Source organism: Nerophis ophidion, linkage group LG19 (genome assembly GCF_033978795.1).
Source record: "Nerophis ophidion isolate RoL-2023_Sa linkage group LG19, RoL_Noph_v1.0, whole genome shotgun sequence".
Lineage (NCBI taxonomy): Eukaryota > Metazoa > Chordata > Actinopteri > Syngnathiformes > Syngnathidae > Nerophis > Nerophis ophidion.
In genome coordinates, this window is record NC_084629.1 from 20122520 (window position 1) to 20141649 (window position 19130).

The 19130-nt window shown below is 41.4% G+C and overlaps 2 protein-coding genes across 2 annotated transcripts; both read right to left on the minus strand.

The window, feature by feature from the left end:
- Positions 1-5039: 5039 nt before the first annotated feature.
- On the minus strand, positions 5040-7040 carry LOC133537765 (olfactory receptor 11A1-like). The gene has a single exon (XM_061878849.1). The coding sequence runs from the start codon at positions 6598-6600 to the stop codon at positions 5668-5670; it is 933 nt and encodes a 310-aa protein (XP_061734833.1). The 5' UTR covers positions 6601-7040; the 3' UTR covers positions 5040-5667.
- Positions 7041-8432: 1392 nt separating this feature from the next.
- Positions 8433-18365, minus strand: LOC133537835 (olfactory receptor 10J4-like). The gene is made up of 4 exons (XM_061878908.1): positions 18287-18365; positions 17176-17197; positions 13661-14384; positions 8433-8594 (listed from the first exon to the last, which is right to left on the minus strand). Exons 1-4 carry the CDS (start codon positions 18363-18365, stop codon positions 8433-8435), a joined length of 987 nt encoding a protein of 328 aa, XP_061734892.1.
- Positions 18366-19130: the final 765 nt, after the last annotated feature.

Sequence of the window (19130 nt, forward strand, 5' to 3'; positions counted from 1 at the left end):
TTAAGAACGTTTCTCAAAGCGCAATTGCAAGAAATTTAGGGATTTCAGCATCTACAGTCCATAATATCATCAAAAGGTTCAGAGAATCTGGAGAAATCATTCCATGGCCGGAAACCAACATTGAATGGCCGTGACCTTCAATCCCTCGGACGGTACTGTATCAAAAACCGGCATCAATCTCTAAAGGATATCACCACATGGGCTCAGGAACATTTCAGAAAACCACTGTCACTAAATACAGTTCGTCGCTACATCTGTAAGTGCAAGTTAAAGCTCTACTAAGCAAAGCGAAAGCCATTTATCAACAACATCCACAAATGCCGCCGGCTTCTCTGGGCCCGAGATCATCTAAGATGGACTGATGCAAAGTGGAAAACTGTTCTGTGGTCTGATGAGTCCACATTTCAAATTGTTTTTGGAAATATTCTATATCGTGTCATCCGGACCAGAGGGGAAGCAAACCATCCAGATGTTATCAATGCAAAGTTCAATAGCCAGCATCTGTGATGGTATGGAGGTGTATTAGTGGCCAAGGCATGGGTAACGTACACATCTGTGAAGGCACCATTAATGCTGAAAGGTGCATACAAGTTTTGGAACAATATATGCTGCCATTTAAGCGCCGTCTTTTTCATGGACGCCCCTGCTTATTTCAGCAAGACAATGCCAAGCCACATTCAGCACGTGTTAGAACAGCGTGGCTTTGTAAAAAAAAGAGTGCGGGTGCTTTCCTGGCCCGCCTGCAGTCCAGACCTGTCCCCCATCGAAAATGGGTTGCGCATTATGAAGCGTAAAATACGACAGCGGAGACCTCGGACTGTTGAACGACTGAAGCTCTACATAAAACAAGAATGGTAAAGAATTCCACATTCAAAGCTTCAACAATTAGTTTCCTCAGTTCCCAAACGTTTATTGAGTGTTGTTAAAAGAAAAGCTGATGTAACACAGTGGTGAACATGCCCTTTCCCAACTACTTTGGCACGTGTTGCAGCCATGAAATTCTAAGTTAATAATTATTTGCAAAAAAAAATAAAAATAAAGTTTATTAGTTTGAACATCAAATATCTTGTCTTTGTGGTGCATTCAATTGAATATGTGTTGAAAAGGATTTGCAAATCATTGTATTCCGTTTATATTTACAAGTAATACAATTTCCCAACTCATATGGAAACGGGGTTTGTATAATATATCATATATGGCACAGCAAGCCTGTTGTAACATCTTCGTGGCATCGTGATGCAAGTGGTGCTCTTCCAGGAAGCAGTTCAGGCTCGGACACAGCGTACAGGTAAGAATTAAAGATTTATTAAAACTCAAAACAGGCTCAGAACAAAAACACTGGTGCTAAGGCAAAAAGGCAAACAAAGAGCTACTAGTGTGTGAGCTAGAGAAACAAAACAGAACATTTGCTCGAGGAACGAAAGGAAAAACAAAGAACTTGCATATAAGCTAGAAAACACGAGAGGCTTAGCGTGGAAGCTAATGAGTACCAAAGCAGAGTTTTACCAGGGTAGGGAGTCCACGAAGTAACCGATTGGGCATAGCAAACTCGACGAGACGAGGACGAGTAAATGAAACAGGCCGGTTAAATAGAGTCTCTAATGAAAAGCAGGTGTGCTAACAAAGGCAGGTGGGACAAATCAGAAACCATGGTGACAACAACAAACAAGGAAGTGCACAAACTAAGAATCGGAAGAGTCAAACAATAAACAAGAAACACAAAAGACTCAAAACCATATATGATCCGGGAGGTGGATCATAACACCTGTTAGGTATAGCAGGAGGAGTTGACGGCACAGAACCACAGGGGGGCGTAGAAGCTCTAATCCCTATAAATATATTAATCAAACAATAATAATAAAAAACTAAGGAAATGGAATGTGACAAAATCTAAGATTGTATGGTGTGCGACTATGTGAATTAATTTACTGTTGAGTGTTACCTTAAATGTTTGAGTGAGAGGAGGGCAGATAGTCAGGGTGATTGGCGAGCCGTCCGAGGTCCGTGTCCAAAGCAAGGGGGTCGAGATCCAAGGGGCAGCCAGAGAACCAGAGAGGAAAACGAAGAAGACGAGACGAGGACGAGACACACAACTTGCCACGCAGGAACGGGGACTTATGTATGCCAACATAAGCGCGGATCCTTGGGTCCACTGGTCTTTATACAGTTCTCCCTCATCAGAACCAGGTGTGCTGATTGGTGATTGCCCACAGCCTTGCCGGCGTGTGGATGTAATGCGGCCGGCACGACCATGGTTTGTCCTGGTTTGCTGCCAACGGAGGTGCTGGCAGCCCTTGCTGCAGATGACAAGCGGGATCGAGCCTGCGCCGTGACAAAGCCAAGGCCAACGGTAATATTACCGCCACATTTTGTTCACCATAACCCCATGTTGCATCCAACCTGGCGCACTAAATTATTTTCCATGTACGCACAACACTATCTTTTAGTGCCGAGTGTGATTCTGTGAGTCAACCCACGTGTGGAGAGGGGCGTGTCCTACGCGTCCCCTGCGGGCGGGGCATGTGCAGCAGCCGGTCATGAAGCAGCAATCAGGTGAGCAGATACCTCAGCTGGGACAAGTTATCTAATCACCTGTTCCCTTTATCAGCAGGGTTGGAGACCATAAACGGGGCTGGCAGAGAGTGAGACTGCCAGACAAGAGGAAGCAGGAGTGAAACACTCTGCACATGAATGTGATCGGAGCCGAAAGGCTACAATACTGTTGAACATTGAAAAATGATGTGAAAACATTAAGAGACTGGTGAACATGTGAATTGTGAAGAAACCTTAAATGTTGTAAACTACGGCGCCAAAGTGTGGTGTTTCCCGTGACGCAGCGAGAAGCTGGGACTGAGACTTCTACACCACGTTAAGCAAAAACCACGTTACGCATAAACAATGTAGCCTACTAACATTTCAATACACAAATTAGAAAATCATTACATGTAATGCATTATATTGTGTCAAACAAATACCACCCTACATGGGCCTGATGCACATACAGTACCAGAAACCGCAAATTGCCATGCTAATGTTGGAACACATTTCCTTAGTGTATCAGCATATTGAGAAGGAAATAGGCACTGACACTACCCATATCCACATCGGTTTTATTTGGCGAAAATATATTTTGCCCTGTCAGTTGGATGACACATCAACATACAGGCTACCGGGCATATATTTCCCCCTATATGTCGATGTGTCGTTGACCGGGCTAGCATGCTAAGCATTAAACTAGAAGCTGAGCACCATCACACTAAGCATCCATTTCCATTTATTACAAGGAATAAGAAAATGTGAATGCCTGACTTTCCTATCAAGGAGGGAATTAGTAAGTTTGGCATCAAATGAGAAAATCTTCTTGTCTCCATCTTTCAAAGGCATCCCCGATACAAATCCTTGTTTTGTTCCTGGCTTTGTCATTAATAAGTTGAGAATGGTAACTTTTAGATTTTCTAAGGTCTGACATGTTTAGTAACTTTACCAATGGCAGTAGCTCGACGAAGGTGGCGGTGCGTAACTGGCAACCTAGATGTGACACACCCAAAGAGTTTCTAATTGGTTAAATGGTGGCGGGCGGAGCATCGAAATGAAAACAACACGATTTCAGGGCTGTAAATCAAATTTTGAAATGAGCATACCCCGACTGAACTACTGTTATCACTTATAGAGGTATTGTAAAATAAATTATTTATTAATGCCTTTTGACATATCATGGCCATTTAATGACTTGACATAAAATTATTACATACGGCACCTTTATTATTTAGTATGCATTTAAAAAAAAACATCTGTCGTCATCTCTCTCATAATGATTGTGTATGATAGGCAAAATATCCCAAAAAATTTCCTCTTAAGGAGGTTGTCACGGAAGTAAACAAGGTAGGAGTCCAACTTTCACATACTCTTAATATCTGTCCATCCATTTTCTACCACTTGTCCTTCTCAGGTTCGCGGGCGTGCTGGAGCCCATCCCAGCTGCATTCAGGCAAAAGGCGGGCTACACCCTGGAGAAGTGGCCACCTCATGGCAGGGCCAACACAGATAGACAGACAACATGTGCCACCGTGCTGCCCCTCTTAATATCCAATTATAGTAATTATATATATCCATTATAATGATATATACACCTATAATATATACACACACACATATATATATATACTGTGTGTATATATATATATATATATATATATATATATATATATATACATACATACATACACACACACACACACTTTACATGCAGTCGGCTTTCGACCAATTTTTCTAGCCCAATGCGGGACGAAGGGCATCAAAATTTAGACACCCTTGGCACAGTTGGGATGTCAGCAACAGCACGTTCCACTGTGTACTTGTCAGCCACTGTACTCTGTACTTGTGAGTGCATGATGGTGTCCACTGAGCATGGCCACTCCTGGCTAAATTGTGGCAATAAGCAGAATTTCATTCTGACCGCAAATATTTTTTAAGTTTTTAAAATTCTGTAAAACAATTATTGCACTTTTTTTTTTTATCTAAATTGACTTTAATTTGATTCATGTTTTGTACCAAAACACATTCATTGGAAATAATATATTCAATAATTGATTTTCATGGTACAAAATAAAAAATGTTTCCCTTCTGCTGTTGTCGCCACACTTTTCCTCTTTGGCTCGGCTTCATCGGGATTCATCCATGATCAATGATTTATGACGGCGCATCCAACACCTGCTGTTCTTCAAAGCCTCCACCTGGTGCAGTAATGCACCTTTTTCTAATTGACAATCAGGCCTCATGTTCTCATCCTCTTCACACTCCATCCACCTGCAGCAAATCTTGAAGAGACCTTTCAAATGTAACAGAGGCCAGCCTGTGCTATGCCATGTGAAACCTGACACCCCAACACCCTATCGCATCATTTAAACTGCTTACGATTTTAGCTCAATGACTGGCGCTGTAGCATTGTTATATCGTCCATTATCAAGTTGGCTTCTTTTTAAATGTATCATTTTGACTCAATGCTGATGACATAAAACACAAAAGTACATGTCAGGGTTGTTTATTAAGGTGCAGAATGTAAAAACAATTACAACATTTTACATTTCTTTTTCATGATTCATCAATGGAAATGGATTAATGTGATTATAATGTGGGGAATGGACAACTCATTTATAAACACAATTGAATATGTCGGAATAAAGGAGAAAAAAACAGATTTGATATAATCTCAAAAATCCTCCATATCTCGTTTATATTTCTTTACTCTGTGTTAAAATATTACCATTTTAAAAGAGGGAGAGAACAGAATGTGCGACAACATGTATGGCTTACGCAGTGAAAAATGTAAAAAAAAAAACTATAGTTAAATTACATAAATATGTTATAAATCATCAAAAAAGTATATGAACATAAATATATTTAATTTGAAAAAGGGAGATTTAAAGATACATTAAAAAAAATAAAAACACGAGTTGAACATGACAAACATTATACAATGTATATATAAACGCAGACTATTGACTTAACAATAACTTAATATTGTTAAAGCAAAACAATTCAGGGTATAAAATGGCATCAGAAAGCAAAGCTTTTCTTCCTTTTTCTTATATATGCCATATAATGATGTGAATGACTTTTTCTAAGAATCACAAGAGAAAATAAAGACTTCAATGCTAAAAAGTTTGATTATATTCTTTTGTTTACCAGTCGACAAAACAATCTCTTGACGTGTTTCCAAATAGCTTTCATTTTCACTCCATACATGATTGGATTGAACAGAGGATTATACACAACTATTTGTAAAGTCATTAATAGACGTACAATTTTTGAAAGATCTGACTCCAATCGAGCTACGATGACATCAAATAAAACTAAACAAATGAAGCTGAATAAAACCACCAGGTGAGGTAAACATGTCTCTGCAGCTTTTTTCCTGACTTCTGCACACTTGTGATAAGTTACTGTAAATATCTTTATGTATGTAAAAAGGATGAACATTGAAGGAACAACAAGAAAATTCATCATTACAAACAAACCATAAACTGTAAGAAATGCTGATTTTACACAGTGAAGCTTAAAAAATGTATTGTTACAAAAGATTCCTCTTGTTGTGAAATCACAGAGTTTGTGTTGAGAACTAATCACAGTTGCCACTGCAACCTCACATGCAGGTAGTAACCAGGCCAAAGTCAAGAAGACAATAACAGTTCTTCTCCCCATGATAGTTGGATACTGCAGAGGTTTGCAGATAGACACATACCTGTCATAAGACATGGCTGACAACAGTAAAAAGTCTGATCCTGCAAAGGAGTAATACAGAAAATATTGAAACAGACAAGCAGAATAAGAAATGGTCTGTTTGTGAGATAAGATGTCAATGAAAAGTTTAGGGTAGATAACAGTGCTAAACAAAAGAGAGTTGAGTGACAAAGCAGCAATGAAAATGTACATAGGCTCATGAAGGTCCCTGTGAATCCAGATCAGACATATAATGGTGCAGTTAGTGCAGAGGATGAGAATATATAGTGTCAACAAGATGACAAAGTACAGATATCTGTATTTGTCTATGTCTACAAAGCCACCAAGAGTTATAAATGTTCCATTGAATTCAGCATCCATGACCCCAAACAGAAAAGTAGTCAAATCAAGTCTGTTATGAGAATTGTTCACCCTCCATGGATCTCATTAAGTCCTCCATCAAAATATGCTGTCATGTCAACAAGCTCATCCAAGTCTTAATGGTGATGCTGCTGGAACTTGTTGTGAGCAGTCAATGCTGAGAAGAGTGGGAAGTCATCGCCTTATAAAAATGACTCACATGATGAAGACTGCCTGTGATTGGCCTCTAAGTAGCAGAGGCGTTCTCCTCTTTTGCTTCCTAATCCTCCAAAGACCTCAATTCATATCATGTATCGTGAACTTGTGACAATTTCTGTCTTTTTTGTGAAATGGTGTCCTTGTCCTGGTCATTCGCAACCTCACTGGCCCCTCTACAGGGTCTGGAGGTGGCAACATTGATCAGTATGTTAATGAGCATCATGTCGATAGTCATCAATGAAGATCAAGTCAGTAATCAGAGACAATAACATAATTGTCAGCAATGGACCCCCTGCAGTTTGATAACTGCCCAAAATTGGGGTGGATAACACAATCATCTACCTGCTACATGCGGGTCCTCACCCACCTGGAGACCAGGGGAAGTGCCGTGGGAGTCATGTTCTTTAACTTCTCCAGCACTTTCAACACCATCTAGCATGTATTGCACCAGGTGAAACTGGAAGAGGACCATCACCTGGCTGGGTGGGTCATCAAGTAGCTCATCGACAGGCTGCAGTACGTGAGGCTGCGTGACTGTTCTTCCGATGTGGTAATTTGCGGCACCAGGGGCTCCCCAAGGGACGGTGCTCTCACCTTAACGGTTTACGCTCCATACCTCAGACTTTGGACACTACGCCAACCGCTGCCATCTGCAGAAGTTTTAGGATGACTCCGCAGTGGTGGGAAGCGAGTCTGAGGGGAGTGAGCAGGAAAACCAAGAAGTCATCTCAGGCTTCGTTAACTGATGTGCAGTAATAATTTTGTTATTTTACTTGCAATCCACCTGCCATTCTCTGCGTCCTTGGGGTCACGCATCAAGCAACGCTCACCACTCTATGACAGAAAAGATCAAGCCAGTGAGTGACCCCACAGAGATTTCCATGGCAGAGAGCTTGACAAGCTTTTGGCACTGATGGCTGAATCAAAAAAATGTTTTGCCTCTTCATGCTCCCACTCATCCTTGTCGTCTGTTGGCTTCTCTGGGCACGTCCTGGAACTGTTTGAGAGGGTGGCTATGAGTAGCTGTACAGCTGGGGAGGCACAGTTATTTCTTACTCCAGTGGGTCCGCAGACGCTGCCATCCTCTCCAGTGGGTCTGCAGATGCCGCCAACCTCTCCAGTGGGTCTGCAGTCGCCGCCATTTTCTTCGGTGGGTTTGCAGTCGCCGCCTTCCTCTCCAGTGGGTCTGCAGTCGCCGCCATCCTCTCCAGTGGGTGTGCAGTCTCCGCCAACAACACCGGCAGGCCTGCGGATGCCGCCATCAACCCCGGTGGGCCTGTGGACGCTTTCATCAACCCCAGCGAGCCTGCAGACATGGCCATCAACACCGGAAGGCCTGCGAACGCCGCCATCAATCCCGGCGGGCCGTTCGACGGTGCAGCCACCATTCTCGTCTCCAGCGGTCTCCTCACCAAAGCCGCCGCCATAATCTTGTCGCACCGACTCCTCGTCGCCTCCGCACAAGCAGCAATCAGGTGCCCACATGTTGGCACCTCGTTGGCCTATAGTCTGGTCGTTCATAAATGCCCTCCGCGCAATCAGCAGCTATGCCAAGGACCTGGTCATGGATGATTGCAGCTGCTGGTGCCCAGCGGCCACTCGCGTCTGCCTTCTCGTTGGCCACGGATGGCCATTCAGTGGGTGCCCGACTCGCCCGATGCAGAAGCGTTCGACTCGCCGCCGCCACCACCTGGCTCTTCCCCGCTGGCTTTGGTGGCACACGGCCTAGACTGTTGGTCGGGTTTTTGAGGCAGGGGCGCAGTTTGGCGACCCTCCGCCATTCCTCCCTCCACCCTCTTTTGGTTATGGATGTTTTTTTAAACTTAAAGTCTGGAATTCGTTATACGAAGGGGGGCTACTGTCATAAGTGCTACTGACAGTTTGGTTATGTTCGGGTTTTCCTGTGTTTGAAATCCCTTCCTGTCCTGGTGCTCTTGCGTTGTCAGTGTTTCCTGTTTGGTCTCTGTGTTTTGCAGCACCTTCTGTTTCATGTCCTGTCAGCATATCAGTTCCCTTTTTAACTAGTGTTATATAGTTCCACCTGAGTCCCTCCTTCAGGGCTGGATCATTCTTTCTTTTGAGACCGATGCTTAGTGTGCGGTTTGGTTTGGTCCTTGTAAGTAATAAACAGTTTTTTTACTTGCATTGCGCCTGCCATTCTCTGCATCCTTGGGGTCACAAATCAAGCAACGCTCACCACTTTCTGACAACTGTATGTAAGAAGCTGCACTGCAACCACAAAATGTCCCCATTTTTGGATAAATAGAAGTCTAACCAATCATATCCTAAATAACATAAAACATATTCTCCATTTTGCATATATTTCATTGAGTGAAAAGAACTTAAAAATAAAAAAAAAACACCAAGGATGATCTTATCCATCTCATTATGTGAATCATAACTTACTTAACTATTTATTTAAGAGAATGGTTATATTCATTATTCATTGATTTGAATTGTGATACATAATGAGAACAGGAAACACACTATTGTGTTAGGACTGTATTTGCCAGTATTTACCAGCTTATAAGCTGCACCCACAAAATTTTAGGAATTAGTTTTTTCAAATATTAATCGCACCTGACTATTAGCTGCAGATATATACGTAATAAATGAGTTATTTATACTAAACGATTTTGTAAATGTTTATTTACATATCTTTTATTGTTTACAAATGGTGCCTGTAAGACGTCAGTGAAACGGGTGATGAAACAAAACAATTCATCGTCATGGACCCACTAGCTGTGAAAGATAGCTCTCCAATCATCTAAACAGACTCAATAACTCCACTCCAAACGAGTAGAAATGCTATTGTCGGCTAGAAGACAAAACGGCACTTCCACTTCTGGTTGAAAGCTTAAAATGGAAGGACACTGACACCTGCAGTGAGCGTCCTCGTCCAAAAGATGGCACCATAGCCCAAAAAATAACATTCCGTTTCCTTTTTTTTTTTTTTAATTATTGCTGTTTTTTTTTATTGTATTATGGCCGTCAGCCGCACTTATGTCACATGATGACGAGGGAGTCGGAGACAGAGGGACGCTTCAACCAGATGGCTCCAAAAAAAACTAACTTGAAAATGACAGAGGGATTCTCTCCCGTAGATTAGATATTTCTTTTAGTGATGAAGATGACGTGCAGGACACTCACAATAATACGTGTCCTTGGCCATGTTTGGACAAATTTATGCATTTAGAGAAAACAATTTTAGTTGTTTACTATGTGAACCAAAATCCTAACAGCTCTCTTCATCTCAGACGTCCAACACAAATTTAGGGAACACACATTAAGGTGATTTGACTTCATGAAAAGTTTTACTGCACTAAACCATTACCAAATGTTCCCAAACAACACACAAGTCATTGTTTGTTTTTTTGTAAAAATATATATAGATACTGTTTTCTCACTGTAGGAAGAGAAAAATAACATGTTCACATAGGGGTGGGCCAAAGAAAAGGCAAGCTAAATAAATACATACAGTTGATGCGGGGACCCCAAGAGGTAGTTGTAGAGTATCCCCAGCTAAATGACATAGTTGATAGTAATATTTGTGCACTCAGTAACATGAACATTGATGTTATACATGTGGGCCCATAGATATAAATGTTGTTAAATCGTTGTCGTTGTGCAGGCCTTTGAGGCACTGGTGGGTGTGCAGTCTCCGCCAACAACACCGGCAGGCCTGCGGATGCCGCCATCAACCCCGGTGGGGTTGGTGGGGGTAAATAAACTGATTGATTGATTAAATGTAGCTTTGATGTTTGCCGTGGAGCTTGCTACAAATCTCCAGAGATAGCTTCCCCTGTAGTTTAGCTATATTTAATCGAGAAGAACTTTTAGCTTTGCTTACTACATTTTCCAAGTAGCTTTCCCAAACTTGTATCACATCATTTGCGAATAGCAAATATGAGATCCTGAGGCCCCCAAAGTGCACACCCTCAATGCCTTGGCTACACCAAATTGTGTCCATGAAGATTTTGAACACAACTGGTGACATAGGGCAGCCTTTACATTTACAGTCAACAGGCTGGGCTTACTGCTGGCAACGCAAACTATACTCTGCTCTGTTGTACAAGCACATTGAAATACCTTGAAATGCTCTATACCAGGGGCGCTCACACTTTTTCTGCAGGTGAGCTACTTTTCAATTGACCAAGTCGAGGAGATCTACCTCATTCCTATTTATAATTTATATTTATTTATTTATGAAAGAGACATTTTTGTAAACAAGTTAATGGTGTTTAATGATAATACAAGCATGTTTAACACACATAGATTCCTTTCTTTCATGAAGACAAGAATATAAGTTGGTGTATTTGATTCTGATGACTTGCATTCATTGGAATTAGACAGTGGTGCTGATAACGTCCGCATTTTCAAATGGAGGGAAAAAAAGTCCTCCTTTCTGTCCAATACCACATGAAAGTGGTTGGATTTGGCATCTATTTGTCCAACTTGCATACTCGTTTTTAAACACTTTGTTATGAGAGTAGCATATGTGTATGGCCCTTTAATGTCTGGCAGCAGTGTGAGTGACGTCAGTGAGTGTGCGGGTGGGCAAGCAAGTGAGAAAGCGGTCGCTGAGGGCGGGGGAGAAATACATTGCATCAAACTCCGTAGCTTGCTAGCTTGTGCACGCTAGCTTTCTGAGACTCTTATTTTGTTAGCACAGGCAGGATGAAACAGGTATTTTATGGTGAAGACAGGAACTGTGCAGTCGGTCTTTAGAGTTTTGACAGTAGGTACGGAGTCTCTAGAAATAAAATGTGTTTCTCTGCGTCCGCCCTGTTAGTGATTTTTTTCTTAAATATGAGCTCGCAGCAGCAGCGTCATCTCACAAGATCCTCGGGTGCCGAGAATGTCAAACAACTGACGAAAGTGAAGTCTTGGTATGATTGATGATTGCTCATTTTTATGTATATTTTTTAATGCCTGGCTTGAGATCGACTGACACACCCTCCGAGATCGACCAGTCGATCGCGATCGACGTAATGCCCACCCCTGCTCTATACAAATAAAACTGCCTTATCACCATAATCCTCCAAATATCTCAATTTGTCACATGATGCAAACTCGTGATAAATGCTGCCCTTTATTTTATGAACAGGGTTCCTGGTTTGGCTAGCCACAACCACACTGGCCCCTGTACTGGGGACTAGAGGTTTTGACAAAGTGACAACATTGATGAGTGTGTTAATGGTCATCATGTCAGTGGTCATCAATAGTGATCATGTCAGTGATATGTTAGCAACATAAACCAATGTAGATAACATAAAGAGTATTTGCTTCTTCACTTAGCTTGTCACCGATTCTGTTCATAACTTTTATGGACAGAATTTCTAGGCGCAGTCAAGGCGTTGAGGGGGTTCCGGTTTGGTAGCCGCAGAATTAGGTCTCTGCTTTTGCAGATTATGTGGTCCTGATGGCTTCATCTGACCGGGATCTTCAGCTCTTGCTGGATCGGTTCGCAGCCGAGTGTGAAGCGACCGGAATGAGAATCAGCACCTCCAAGTCAGAGTCCATGGTTCTCGCCCGGAAAAGGGGTGGAATGCCATCTCCGGGTTGGGGAGGAGACCCTGCCCCAAGTGGAGGAGTTCAAGTACCTCGGAGTCTTGTTCACGAGTGAGGGAAGAGTGGATCGTGAGATCGACAGGCGGCTCGGTGCGGCGTCTTCAGTAATGCGGACGTTGTACCGATCCGTTGTGGTGAAGAAGGAGCTGAGCCGGAAGGCAAAGCTCTCAATTTACCGGTCGATCTACGTTCCCATCCTCACTTATGGTCATGAGCTTTGGGTCATGACCGAAAGGATAAGATCACGGGTACAAGCGGCCAAAATGAGTTTCCTCCGCCGTGTGGCGGGGCTCTCCCTTAGAGATAGGGTGAGAAGCTCTGCCATCCGGGAGGAACTCAAAGTAAAGCCGCTGCTCCTTCACATCGAGAGGAGCCAGATGAGGTGGTTCGGGCATCTGGTCAGGATGCCACCCGAACGCCTCCCTAGGGAGGTGTTTAGGGCACGTCCAACCGGTAGGAGGCCACGAGGAAGACCCAGGACACGTTGGGAAGACTATGTCTCCCGGCTGGCCTGGGAACGCCTCGGGATCCCCCGGGAAGAGCTAGACGAAGTGGCTCGGGAGAGGGAAGTCTGGGTTTCCCTGCTTAGGCTGTTGCCCCCGCGACCCGACCTCGGATAAGCGGAAGATGATGGATGATGGACTTAAGCTTCTTAAAAAATATATTTCATAGAGTGGGAAGAACTTATATGTACAAACATTTAGACCACATTACTATGTAATCGTAAAATGCTTAAAAAACAGGAGAAATGCTCATCAACATTGGCCGGATGCCCAGTCCAGTACAAAAAAAGGACAAACCAAGTAAGGCAAGATAAGCACTTTGTTTTCAACTCTGGTTGTTGTCAAAGGGCTTTATATATATAGTTAATATGGATCTCATCTTGAAAAATGTGATTAGTTTGTTTCCCGGCAAAAAGTACTTTGGAGCTGAAACCTGTAACATATCAGACAGATTAAAATCCAACTTCAAATTATTGCAAGGCTGTCTCATAACCTCATGAGTTGAGATGTTTTGAGAAGAAAGACTCATACACTTTATGCATATTTAATGGTTTGTTTATTTGGACATGACACTTTTAAATTAATATTATTATGAACAAGTATTACAATCTGTGTAATAGTGATGTTTTATCACTAACGTCCCTTTTATACTCATTTTATTTCATGGGTTTCACCTGACAAAACAATGTTTTGATGTGTTTGGAAATTTCTTTCATTTTCACTCCATATATGATTGGATTGAACAAAGGAGTAAACACAATTATTTGAAAAGTTATTACTAAAAGTACATTTTTTGGAAGACTTGACTCCATTCGATCGGTTGTAGCATCAAATGCACCTAAACTAGAAGAGCAGATTAAAACCATCAGGTGGGGTAAACATGTCTCTATAGCTTTTTTCCTAACTTCGACACAACTTTGATGAGTTGTTTGAAATATTTTTATGTATGTAAAAAGGATGAACATCACAGGAATAACAACAATACATATTAAGAAAATCAAAACATAAACCGTAAGAAATGTTGATTTTAGACAGTAAAGCCTGTGGACTGAATTGTTGCACCAGAATCCACCTGTAGTAAAAGTGCACATTTTTTGTTCAAACATAATTAAAACTCCGACTGCAAGCTGGCTTGCAGGTAGAAACCAGGCCAAAGTCAAGAGGACAATGACAGTTCTTTTTCTCATGATATTTGGATACTGCAGAGGTTTGCAGATAGACACATACCTGTCATAAGACATGGCTGACAACAGTAAGACATCTGAAGGACCTAAAGAGTTATAGATACAATATTGAAACATACACGCAGAATAAGAAATGGTCTGTTTTTGAGATAAGACGTCAATGAAAAGTTTAGGGTAGATAACAGTGCTAAACAAAACAGAGTTGACTGACAAAGCAGCAATGAAAATGTACATAGGCTCATGAAGATTCCTGTGAATCAAGATTAGAAATATAATGGTGCAGTTAGCGGAGAGGATGAAAATATATAGTGTCAACAAGATGACAAAATAAATATATCCATATTTGTCCACGTCTACAAAGCTACCAAGAGTTATAAATGTTCCATTGAATTCAGCACCCATGAAGTTAGTCATAAAAAAGATCCAGCAGACTGTTTACGAAGCAAACAAGAGTCCTAAAATGAAGATCACATCAATTCATGTGCAGGGAGGTGATTTTCATCTTCATCTCCACAATGCACAAAGTGAAGTGTCAGAGGTGGATCACATCTTTTATAAGACTTGTTCGCCCTCCATGGATCTCATTACGTGATCCACAAAGAGTTGCTGTCATGTCAACAAGCACCTCCAAGTCTTCAGAGCCTCCTGTCACTCAACTCTTTCTTTAACATGTCAACACATTATACACATTGACATGCACTAATCTTGGTCAGTTCACCATCAACTGACAAAAAACCCCAGATAAACAGATAAACTGTTTTTCATTTGTCCTCCAGGTAAATTCAGTGCATTCTGGGTTGGTTTCCACCACCACAACAACAGTCATCATCCATCCATCCATTTACTACCGCTTTTCCCTCTTGGGTTTGCGGGGGGCTTGTACTTATCCCAGCTGCAGTCAGGCAGAAGGCAGGGTAAGCCGTGGACAAGTCGCATTAGTCATCATGTCAATGGTCACTTCAATTCAAAGAACCTGATTTGTCCCCATGGAGCAATTCACGGGAACGTACATCAGAAAATAAAGCAACAAAAAGCAAAAAGACTTTTCGCAGCTGGAAACACGGACTATAAAAAACAGATAAAGCACACAAATATTTAGTAATTACAACTTTAATATAGGTGATGTTAAAAATGCTAGAATACACATGACGACAACAGTGCAACAGGAACAAAATAGCGGATAAACAAAATTACTAAAATTATTGATGAATTATTAAAAATGTTTTTATTGTGAATATATAGTTTTTATTCTTTTTTTCCATAAACAGGACAATGTACAGTTTATTCTATTGATTGTCTTAGCCTTCCAGTCGTCAGTGGAAAATACATGTGGTACTTGGGATCAGCATAAATGAATTCAGAACAACTATGACATTAGTGGTATTTAAATATGCATAATGTGCTGTGAGTTGAGGAGCAGCACAGCTGTAGCCACAAAAGCTGACCACCTCTGGCATGTACTGTCTGGGCATAGAAGCCGGCTGCCTGATGTGAGCCCAAATTTGGGGAACACAACATAGGATGAATCTCGTATAATGTGGCCTGCATGTTTTGTAAGACGATCACAAACTGACAACAAAGATCTAAAAGCGGTCCCAACTATTTTAGAGCAGACAATACGTTTTTTGCAGGCATCTTTTTGTCCTCAAGGCTAGAGATGTCCGATAATGGCTTTTTTGCCCATATCCGATATTGTCCAACTCTGAAATACCGTTTACGATATCAACCGACACCGGTATATACAGTAGTGGAATTAACACATTATTACGCCTAATTCTGTTGTGATGCCCCGCTCGATGCATTAACAAGGTTTTCCAAATTAAATCAACTCAAGTTATGGAAATAAGTGCCAACATGGCACTGCCATATTTATTATTGAAGTCACAAAGTGCATTATTATTTTTAACATGCCTCAAAATCAGCAGCTTGGAATTTGGGATATCCTCTCCCTGAGATAATCCTGATACCCGCTACAACTATGGGAAACACTATACTTTGACTTTCACAAAGTGCATTATTATTATTATTTTTTTTTTAAACATGAGTCAAAACAACAGCTACAAAACAACAGCTACAAAACAATGAAGGCACACTGCTTCAGTCCAGAGTGTACTAGAGTTAGGGCTGGGCGATATATCGATATTAGGGGTGTGGGAAAAAATCGATTCGAATACGTTGTGTGATTCAGAATCGATTCTCATTTGTAAAAAAAATCGATATTTATTTATTTATTTATCTATTTTTTAATCAATCCAACAAACCAATACACAGCAATACCATAACAATGCAATCCAATTCCAAAACCGAACCTGACCCAGCAACACTCAGAAGTGCAATAAACAGTGCAATTGAGAAGACACAAACATGACACAGAACAAACCAAAAGTAGTGAAATAAAAATTAATATAATCAACAACAGTATTAATATTAGTTATAATTTCAGCATAGCAGTGATTAAAAAAAAAAAAAAAAAAAGAACAATAGTGTCACAGTGGCTTGCACTTGCATCGCATCTCATAAGCTTGACAACACACTGTGTCCAATATTTTCACAAAGATAAAATAAGTCATAATTTTGGTTCGTTTAATAGTTAAAACAGATTTACATTATTGTAATCAGTTGATAAAACATTGTCCTTTACAATTATAAAAGCTTTTTTTTTTAAATCTACTACTTTGCTTGCATGTCAGCAGACTGGGGTAGATCCTGCTGAAATCCTATGTATTGAATGAATACAGAATCGTTTTGAATCGGAAAAATATCGTTTTTGAATCGAGAAACGAATCGAATCAAAAAACTTGATGTATTATCGAATCGTGACCATAAGAATCGATATTGAATCGAATCGTGGGACACCCAAAGATTCACAGCCCTAATCGATATACACGATATATCGCGGGTTTGTCTCTGTGCGGTATAGAAAATGAGTATATCGTGATATTGGAGTATACGTTCTTACGCAGTTGCTTTTAGCTGCAGGCATTACACTACAGGCTCTTCCCACTCTTTCCTGTCTCTCTTTCTCACAGACAAGCAGGCCCACTTTCTTACACATGTCACATACTGTCACGTCATACGTCACATACGTATACGCCCTAGCGAAGCAGAGAGGTACCAGCGTGGGTAACGTTAGCTGTGATGCTAGCAGAGCCGTGCAAGTGGTGATACGAGAGAAAGAAGGTGCGAATGAAGGAAGAATTAATTCCCAAGAAAAACAGCAGGGGGTCCATCATCTGGCGGTGGTTTGGCTTCAAGTTGGAATTTGTCGAACAGACAACCGTAATAAGTCAAGCATGCGGCACAAATGCTGCTATATAAAGTATCATCACTGCTAATATGTAGCATCATTTGAAAAGTCACCTGCTAGAGAATGAAGAGAATTTCATAACGTCCGTAGTAATCTGCCCCACACAGCTAAGGACGAATACTATTCGATTTCCTATTATGCAGCTCATTTTTATTTGACACTTAAAATGTCTCTGACAATCGGTGTACTTTCTGTTTTGGAAATGGCATGAACGTTTGTGCCACTGTTGTTTAATAAATACATCCATCCATTTTCTGCCGCTTATTCCCGTTCGGGGTCGCGGGGGGCGCTGGCGCCTATCTCAGCTACAATCGGGCGGAAGGTGGGGTACACCCTGGACAAGTCGCCACCTCATCGCAGGGCCAACACAGATAGACAGACAACATTCACACTCACATTCACACACTAGGGCCAATTTTTTAGTGTTGCCAATCAACCTATCCCCAGGTGCATGTCTTTGGAAGTGGGAGGAAGCCGGAGTACCCGGAGAATACAGTTTTGGTCAATTGACTAAATTGTGATTTCCTTCTCTGCATGAAAGTTTAAAAGTAGCATATATTAATGCAGTATGAACAAGAATATTTTAATGTAGACACATAGAATCATCATACTGCTGTGATTATATGCATCAAGTGTTCATTCAAGGCCAAGGCAAAATATCGAGATATATATTGTATATCGCGATATGGCCTAAAAATATTGAAATACTAAAAAAAGGCCATATTGCCTAGCCCTAACTAGAATAATAAAGTCAACAATAATATATACATACTGTATAACAGGAATTTATAAACTGGGCTCAATCTGCTCTGATCTAACGTATTTGTATGAGTAACAAAAATGTGCTGCAAGGTAGTGGTAAGTGCTTGAAGTGGCCTAGCAGTCAGACATAGCTTCTGAAATGCTGCGTTGAGACAGGGCACCTCCGTTCACTGCAAGCAGCAAAATGTGCGCCATGCAGAGCAGACTAGCCACACCAAACTCCACTGTAGCTTTTGACATACTGCGCGCATTGTTCCTGACCACCACGTGGGCTTTCTCCTTGGGGTGGTTTTTGTTGTATTTTTGTTTTTTCTCTGCGGAATCTTTAAGCGACAACTGTGTAGTGCTTTTTTACGGTGTTTGCTTTACATCCATCTTCTGCTTGTATTTATCGTGTATCTCCTTATGATTTTTCAAAAGGTGGGAGATCAAATTGCTCGTATTAAAAGGAAGACGTCTTGGTTCCTCCTCGCGTAACCAACTTTTTGCAGTCTTTGCAAATTGCCATTTTTTTATCCATCAGAGACACTTAAAAATAATCCCAAACCCTAGACATGGTGTTGTTAGTCACCGAGCGAGCTCGCTTGTTAGCCACGGCTACAGCACCGGCAACAACACACTCTTGTTGTTGTTATGCTCCGCTCGCAGCAGTTTGATGAGGTCATCGTGTCGCCAGTAAACCTCTCATGCTGCAACTCCTGTGTTGTGTGTGGGAGAAGGGAGAGGGGAGGGGCTGCTGACTGGGAGATGCATATGCTCTGTACTTCTCCCTACGTCCGGTGTACCGCTCCGTACATTGCCGTTTTAAAAAGTCATTAATTTTACTTTTAGAAACCGATAGATAATTTCCGATATTACATTTTTAAAGCATTTATCAGCCGATATCGGCAGGCCGATATTATCGAATGCTTTGCTTTACAATGTATTTGTTTTCAAAATAAGAAATTCATCCATCCATCCATCCATTTTCTACCGCTTATTCCCTTTGGGGTGGCGGGGGGCGCT